The following is an 8,390-nucleotide window of genomic DNA, read 5'->3' on the forward strand; positions in this document are numbered from 1 at the left end:
CTTGCATGCCCTGGGACACAGAGGAAAATTCCTCCTTCCTCACAGAGGATCAGTCGAAACAACGCAGGTGAAGATTGACTACAAGTGCTACCAAGTGCAGCGGGGCTGCCGTAGCTTAGCGCTTGAGGAAGCATACTTAGGGTCACCGACCTTTCGTTCTTTATAAGAACCAAGTATGAGTTAGCGGATCGCAATCCAGCAAGATATTAGCCTACACAAATATATCGCAGTCGGGAATGCCTATGTCCTTAACATTTGCAAAGCGGCGGAGACAAGGACATGCCGACGATGAGTTTGCACAAATAAACCAGGTTTGATGCTTGGATCGACGAGTATCAAGGCTCATCAACAAAATGCCGGAGGCAGATCTGATACCGTCAATGAGCAGGGACTCGAGTTCTACAACAATTGCTTAAACAGCTCAAGATGTACGTGAAGTGCCTTGCCGGCTTACACAGCAAAGCCGAAGATTTTGCAATTTATGCTGATACAACTCGGACAGTACTGATTTAGTCTGAATTCGACAGGGTTTATAATTAATGTGCAAGGGCTACGCATTTCATAACAATATGGAATGGGTTTTAACTTATGAGACGTACAGTATAAAAAAGCACCTTGATGAATAATTAAAAAACAGAGCAATAATTTGTTTATATATATTATTCGAATGCTTATATCAGCCTGTTTTAAATCATGAACTAGGTCATTCACTGGTACTTTTAATCCATCTTTGTCATATACGATTTCGTGTTGCGCAATGCCTGGAGCAGACTTGGAAGACTTGGCGATCCTTTCAAAGCTGTAGAGCTCGCAGGCGATATTTTGTTGAGTCCGACAGGCGTCAAAAGCTGCATGCGAACAGGAAGCGCCTCGAGATGGGAGCAAGTCGGAGTTGTAGGCGCCACCGCAGTGGTCTCCCAATTGAGATGCGCCACGCAGAAGCGCTTGGATTTGCGGCTGCGCATGCAGCACTTGACTTCGCATCGCTGACCTCCGCCATGAGCCCAACAAAACTCACTGCGGCTTTGAGCGCCCTTTGTGCAGTCAGCATGTTGACAGCGCCGGCCGCCGCCATGTCCGCGGCAAAGACCTCGACTTACCGAGATCTTGCCGCAATTCACAATCCGGCAGCGCTTACAATTACTAGAGCCGCTGATAGTGCATCGGCGGCGTTTGAAAGCCATGTTTGGCTCTCTGGCGTGTACTTCGTACGGATATGGACGAATACTTTTGTTGCCGGAGCTGTCCGAGTAATGAAGCGATGGCCGCAGCGGGTAAGTGGCCGAAGAGTTACTCAAGTTGGCATATTCATACTGGCACACTGATGAGCGGGAATGTTGCAATTGTCGTTGCTGGTAGGGAAGTGAAGAATGCCCACGAACAATTCCATTGCCTGTAGCATCGGCTTCTTCAGCTTTGGTTTTATGTATAAACTGAAGCGGATGCTGGGGATCGGCAGGGGGGATAAGACAATCCAAGTACTTGATCGAACCGCTACGACGCGGTTGAACAATGGATGACGTACAGTCGCTGCCTTCGGTTAGGGAAATCGAGGTCGCATCGGACTTTAAATCTGCACAGAAAGGTGCGCTTTCGCGCATCAACATCATCATGTTCGGAAGAGCGCAAAATGCAAAATAAATGGAAAATGAGCTCATGAGGCGGGGCCTCGTAGCTTGAGACGGGGGCGCATCAAAGGTGATGGACCAAGCCGCAATTAATCAATGCCATTGGTCTTGATCAAAGTATACCAAAGAGTACAGCATATTACAAGAATTTTTAATTCTTCAATCGAAACTGGCTGTCCTAGTACTGGGCGGTCTTCAAAAAAGAGCCGTCAACATCATTTTTTGGATTTCTTTGTGTAATCTTATGAAGGTTGCGAGTGCTCGCTTAAACGATTTGAATGACTGGCAAGTCAGCTCTTGCAATAAGAATAGTAATAGGTGAATGTTAGTTGTAGCTCACACAACTCATCGGAAACCTTATTATTATTACAATAAAGAAATGGTTGTACACCGTCTATCCAGAAAGCGCCATGTTTATTTCTTACTTGCGGTAGTTTCTGACAAGATGCTGACGCAACAGCAACAATTTATCTATTCCCGCACAATGTTCTTGTGTCTTCCGTCTACTTTTCGCTGATAACCGCAAATAGTAATGCTAAATTGGTGATTGTCAGAAATGACTAAATTGTGCCGTGTACATGAGGTGGCTTTACGTCAAGTTTGACATAATCAGATTCTTTCGCTTGGCTTTAATATGCTGTCTGGTATGCTGATTCAGCACGGACAGCGAAACTGCTTGAAATGCAGGGTGCTTTACGACTTGCGACTTTCCCACTCTCATGATTTCAAAATCCTTTCTATAGAGATACGTATTCCACTGTAATTTAAAATTTTTGAGTGAGTATGATCAAAGTGACAGTAGGGCTGGAAAGAAATGATGAAGCAAATGATTATTGTCTATCTGACGAATTTACCCACTCGATTGCAAACCTTTAAGTTTTATACATTTCATTGATTTAATCGTCAGACTGAAAGTCGCTCAAATGGAGAGAATTCGTGTTGTGCGCTTGCAACAGCCAATTCGTGCTACAAAGTTCTACACCTCATCAAAGTTCTATATGCAAGGGAAGCGGCAGCAAAATGATAAATCATGTTCACTTTGTTTAGTGAAACATGTCAAATTTTGACCTACGCTTCATGATCGACATGGCCGTAAATTTGAAGAGAGAAGAGAAGAGGTTTCTCACACTGACATTCTACATTTACCATTTAGGAAATTAGATTGTGATGCTCGCTTTACAGTCTTATCGGAAAAATGTTGTTGATAGAGGAAGGGCTTGTGTATGTAAAAAATCTGTTCAAACGAATGCTGGAAGAATCCGTATGTTCAGTCTTCAAATATTCAACTTTTTCAATACCTTTTGTATAAATTCAATTCTCATAAAAGTGCTCATCGCAAATATAAAAGGCGGAGGTGCGAGGAGCTAACAAGTTTAGTTTCTAAGGCCACCAGTAAGGCCAAGGCGTCTACATGCATTCGTGATAGAACGCCACGAAAAAATGAGATCGATGTCGTTTATATTTTTTTCATCAAACACGTCTGGCAAGTAGTGAAGTAACTTAATCACTCTTGTGTGCGAATGCGAAAGGATCGTTTTGAGGTGTTTGTCGAGCTCCATTTCTTCGCGCACCAACACCACCACACGCTGAGTTGATATTGTCGTGAGTCGACATCTTGTACAGCCATCAAGCTGCCGGGTCTTTAAGCGCAAACTTACTTGCCTGCGACACAGAAACCACTAATGTGCTCTGTTTAAGTCGATGCTGTCAGTTTTTCTGCGTGCATTGCTCGTCGTCGCCGATACGTCGTAGTCTTTATTATAGCTATTGTTCTGCCACCCGTCCTATAAGTTTTTGCTTTGTTAGATAATGAGCATGACTAAATTTTTGTTCTCGTATCTTACACACCACCGTAAAAGCGCTTTGAAGTCGCAGCCTTTATATGATCACTGTAAGTATAAATTGATGATAGTGCTCTCTGGTTGTAGCCATAAGCGAAGAGATTATCACAATTACCGACGAAGCCAGCTTTCATGACAAAATAAATTTAGGCAGACGAGTCAGGTTTAATATTGAATATTCGTCATACATTCAGCAAAAGTGAAAGAATCGCTTTTACTACGTTGCAGTTCTACCACCACTAGAGCGTCGTTTTAATTCTCAGCATTGCAGCATTATGCACTCGCATTCGGAACTGATCAAGCAGAAGGAGCCAGAAAAGCAAACAAAGCAGACAAGTTTGATAACTAAGACGGCAAAAGAGGGGGAAGATTCACGTGATGTGACGACGGACCCAGCATGTGCCCAAGATCTAGCTGCATTTTGCCAAAAAGAAGTCAACATTGCGGCGCTGCTGCGTGAGGTACCAGATGAAGTGGAGCCTCGCAAAATTGTTAAAGCCGTGCATATGATTCGTATGTGCATGACCGCGCACGCTGACGTGCTATCTGTAGAATGTGTGAATACGCTGTCAACTTTAAGCACAGTGCCCACGAGAATTGCATCTGTGCCTGTAACGAGAGTCGAAGGGCTGGATAATGAAGGTGGGGATAATGACGAAGGCATGAATGATGACTCTTCCATGGAGATAAACATTTACTACTCGAGGCACCACAACGGTGCGGGGCACACGTTGCGATCGGGTGCTGCACTGGCAGCTAATCATGTACAGACGAGCAGAACATCGAATGACTTCACTGGGGTGCTTTTAAACCCAATTTCATGGGTTTTCATGATTCCATTTTTCATAATTGGCGTATATGTCAGCGTTGCTTGGACGGCAACGTTTCTCCGCCGTCGACGCGAGAATCGCCGTATTGAAAGCAAGCTGTATATGCCCGTGAATTAGATCTCTTAGAGTTAGTAAAATCGTAGTGCACACGGCTGCATTCATTATAGATGTATGTTCGCATAGTATCCGCTGCGCAAAGCTTTTGTAGTATACCTTCGTACATCACAACAGCCGAAGTGCATCAAATCATCCTTCTTTTTTACCAAAAGCAAGAAAATTGGACTTGAAAGAATAATGTGAGATGGAGCACTAATGCACTAATTATAGTTGAGGAAGTACGCTAAACCAACCACACAAGCACAAACTCTTGCAGTGGCAATTTTTCAAGTTAAGTGGTGTAAGAGCAGCCTTGGTGCAAAATGCGTCGTGTGTAGTTTGTCGGACAGCGGCCCTGCAGATTGTAAATTCTCTCATCTCCTATGATTTCTTCGTCAATCCATACCCTGATATGGATCGGGAACCATAGTAAAGTATTTTACTAGGCACGTCAACAGAGCGATGATACTATAAAAAAGCACGTATCTCGCGCTAACTATTTAGCAGAATTTTTATTGAGGATAAAACGCTTATAGATGTTTGTAAATAGCAAATTTGAATGCTCAAATTATGTTCCCTTAGCTTTGCCCGTGTAACAGGGTTACATATGATGTTGTAAGTCAAATATGACCAAACAAGGGTGTGGGTTACACAAGAGGGTGTAATCGCACAATGGTGTGGCTACACTTAAACAAGAAGTCTGGACTGCCAAAAGTTATGCATCTTAATTAGGTTTACTATTTAATTAGGAGAACCTATAGATGCGGCGTTGACGCATTACAAATACAGTTTACGGAAGAGTTTATTTGCCTTGGGTTAAGGTTGTGGTTACTCTTGGAGTAAGCGGATTGCGATCCGCACTGGTTCTAAGCGTAGAACGAAGGTCACCGACCTTAGTTTAGCTTCCTTAAAGCGAAAGATTTACGGCAGCCCCGCTGCACTTGGTAGCACTTGTAGTTAATCTACATCCGAGTCGTTACGACTCATCTTCTGTGAGGATTGAGCAGTTCTCCTATTTTCCCCAGGGCATGCAGGACGGGCATAAAAAGCTGACGTCTCTGCTTGGCCCTGAGGGCGTGCAACACCTCGCTTCGCATGGGCATAAAGCGATTAGCGCGCGCCTTGAGGCGTTTTCTAGCTATGAAAATGCTCAGCTAGAGCACCTACAGCAGAAGATGTCGGCATCGACTGCGTCCATGACGCCACCGTCGATGGATGATTTCTCCCGAACCAAGCCGCTCGTGGTGAGCGTTAAGACCTTCGAGGGCAAGGATGGAGAGAATTTGCTGCTCTGGTGAGAGAGGTTCAGATGACTAAAAGGTCCGCTATGATCTAGACCGAGCAACAGTGCGTGGCGCTAGCTACCTCCAAGCTGGGTGGTCGAGCGAAAGAATGGGCTCTGACTGAGTTGCGGCACTTCGGCCGATACGGCGTTTCCCTCCTGGACGGGGCTGAAGTTACAGCATTTACAAGTATTCTCGCCGCTTAACTAGGCATATCGCGTGCGTTCGCCAGGGCAAGAAAAATTTTGTGGACTTTGTCCACGAATTGCGTACTCCCATTACCGGTATGGCAGTCCATCCTCTCCCTGAGGCAGTCACAGTGACCGTCTTTATGGACTGGCGTGGCCAGAAAGGAAGTCTTCAATGTGCATCTATCTTCTTTGGAAGAAGCATTGAATGTGACATTGAATGCCGAATTCTACTTTAGTCAGCACGACTTGGTCAGAACGCACAACATAATAGCAGACTGTCGAGCCGGCCTGAGCCGATGGAACTCAGCTATGCTGAGAATGAGGAGGCTGAGCTTCGAGCTATCGAGCAGCGTTCGAACACTCAACGGTGTTTTGTCTGTGAAGACATTGGTCACCTTTGGATTTATTGCCTTCTGCGCAAGGCGCGTCAAGGTTTATCGAACCGACATCCCGCTTCATACCAGTCTTCTGGTTCGTCGCGGGTAAACAACAACACCCAGTAGGCGCGGGTTGCCGTACTGGGAAAAACTGAGTTCTGTTGAGCCTCAAAGAGGGTGAGGTCAGCAGGACACAGCCCCGATGATCTCCGTGCTCTTGAACAGTATGCAAGCCGGCCTTGCTGGTCGTGAAAGGGACCATGATGGGCCTTGAGAAGCCATGGAAGATTCTGATCGACTCCGGGGCGTCGTATGCTCGACGCTCCACGATGGAAGGAAGTCAGCTGTATGATGAAGCGCTGAAAGCGCGGTTAAAAGACATCGTCACTGTTCGCTTAGCGACAGGGACAGCCGAGAGCTCTGTGGATCTCGGCATCAAGTTTCTTGACTTTGATAGCGTGAAATGCTGTTTAGTTTTAGACCTGGATTCAAGGTATGACCTCATCCTTGGTATTGCATGGTTAGAGCGCCATGAGCCATGAATGAATTAAAACGTCGAAGACCTTGGGCGCTACTTGCACGTCTCCTGGTAGAGCTTTGGTGATTCATTAACCCACCTCTGCTAGGAGTCAAAAACGAAAAACGTTATTGGCGCGGGCACTAGACGAAGACGATCAACGTACTGGAGATCGAAGTACTCGAATTGCCGAACCCTGAAGATGTATCGTACAGGAGTCCCGAGCCGCGGGCTGATCGTGGAGTGGCACGTAACCCACTGATCGCTGCTCAAGTATCGGAGCAGTCGCTGCATGCCAAGCGTGGTATGGTCGGCCAAGGGCCGAGGAATCGAGTGCGAGGCCCCAGTGATGTAGGTGGGATGGCACGTAACCCACTGAGCGCTTCTCAAGTATCGAATTATGAGCGGCATGGTCGGACGAGGTCCGAAGCATCTTGGACAGGGCCCTTCAGATGCGGGTGGAACGGCACGTTATCCACTGGACGAAGACTGCGGGGCTAGGATGCAGTCAAAAATTTGAAGACAATCAATTCGATATTGTACTCGCGATGAACCCCAAGTTTCACAAGCGCACAAAGTACATCGACATTCGTTGCCATTTTGATCGCCAGGTTAAGACGGTCAACTTGCTCTCGAGTACATTTCAACGTCTGACATGTTGGCGGATATAATGACCAAGGCAGTTCTCGCGAGCCAGTTTTTTGCTCTTCGAAGTATGCTCGGCAATCAAGCATCGAAGACAGTTCAGTTGAGTGGGAGTGTTGTCAAGATGTTGTTAATAACATCAGACTCCTGGGAGCAAGAAGTGAGGCTAACACTGGACGACACTGAGTGCGTGTTCACACTATACTCGCCGAGACGTAAAACATATGTGAGGAGGGGACGGCAGCGCCATATGCTTGCTGCAAGACGTCGGGCATCCACCCTGACCCAGGATGTGTCTGCCGTAGACGATAGCGCACAGCTATAAACCCATTTATGGGTATGTCAGGGGAGAAAGGTGGCGACGTCACCCTCGAGGCTATTCCTGCGGTGGATGCTCTTCATGAGCTGGACGAGATGTCCTTCGATGAGCTTGGCGGTGCCTTAAAGGCAGGCGACTTAACCGAAGTGGTCATTATACAACTGGAAGAAGAGATTAACTCGTTGTCGATTCTGTATGAAGTCCAAGAGGGTGTTGAGCGCACGAAGTGGATCTTCGATCCTGAAGGATTCCTTGGGCTCATACTATCCCTTAATGAAGGAGTTTTAAGACGCCGTCCCAAAAGACCTGCCGTCGGTCTTACCTCGGGCGGGTGTGCGCCATGAGTTCAACAAAATAATGCGTATCACGCCAATGACCCCTACCCAAGGAGTAGAGTGACGTCATTGACACCTTCTTTTATGCAAAGCACGACGCAGGAATTGTGCGTGAGAGAAAGTCTCCCCATTCGACGCCCACGTTTGTCCGGAACCCGAACGGCAAGTGGCGTATCGTTCAAGCTTACAAAAGGTCAACGCTGCCATCAATCCAGCACAGACGCTGATCCTAGGAAGGATGCTCTTCAGAACAACTTGGTTGGATGTACAAAGTACAGTGCACTTGACTTGGTCGATGGGTATTACCAATTGCTCATGAGAGCGAGTG

The 8,390-nt window shown here is 46.4% G+C and overlaps 4 protein-coding genes across 4 annotated transcripts; 2 read left to right on the forward strand and 2 right to left on the reverse strand.

Moving 5' to 3' along the window:
* Window positions 1-719: 719 nt before the first annotated feature.
* PHALS_01148 (uncharacterized protein) lies at window positions 720-1,610 on the reverse strand (the record flags this gene model as incomplete). Its single annotated transcript, XM_024730955.1, has 1 exon — window positions 720-1,610. The coding sequence occupies one exon, from the start codon at window positions 1,608-1,610 to the stop codon at window positions 720-722; it is 891 nt and encodes a 296-aa protein (XP_024581181.1).
* PHALS_15481 (uncharacterized protein) lies at window positions 1,611-2,306 on the forward strand. The gene has a single exon (XM_036407629.1). The coding sequence runs from the start codon at window positions 1,951-1,953 to the stop codon at window positions 2,143-2,145; it is 195 nt and encodes a 64-aa protein (XP_036263315.1). The 5' UTR covers window positions 1,611-1,950; the 3' UTR covers window positions 2,146-2,306.
* A 1,015-nt stretch (window positions 2,307-3,321) lies between these two features.
* Window positions 3,322-3,603, reverse strand: PHALS_01149 (uncharacterized protein; the record flags this gene model as incomplete). The annotated part of the gene is made up of 2 exons (XM_024730957.1): window positions 3,322-3,412; window positions 3,473-3,603. 2 exons carry the CDS (start codon window positions 3,601-3,603, stop codon window positions 3,322-3,324), a joined length of 222 nt encoding a protein of 73 aa, XP_024581183.1.
* A 141-nt stretch (window positions 3,604-3,744) lies between these two features.
* Window positions 3,745-4,416, forward strand: PHALS_01150 (uncharacterized protein; the record flags this gene model as incomplete). Its single annotated transcript, XM_024730959.1, has 1 exon — window positions 3,745-4,416. One exon carries the CDS (start codon window positions 3,745-3,747, stop codon window positions 4,414-4,416), a length of 672 nt encoding a protein of 223 aa, XP_024581184.1.
* Between the last annotated feature and the right edge of the window lie 3,974 nt (window positions 4,417-8,390).

The sequence above is a fragment of the Plasmopara halstedii genome, assembly GCF_900000015.1.
Source record: "Plasmopara halstedii genome assembly, contig: Scaffold_1343, whole genome shotgun sequence".
NCBI classification, from domain to species: Eukaryota; Oomycota; class Peronosporomycetes; order Peronosporales; family Peronosporaceae; genus Plasmopara; species Plasmopara halstedii.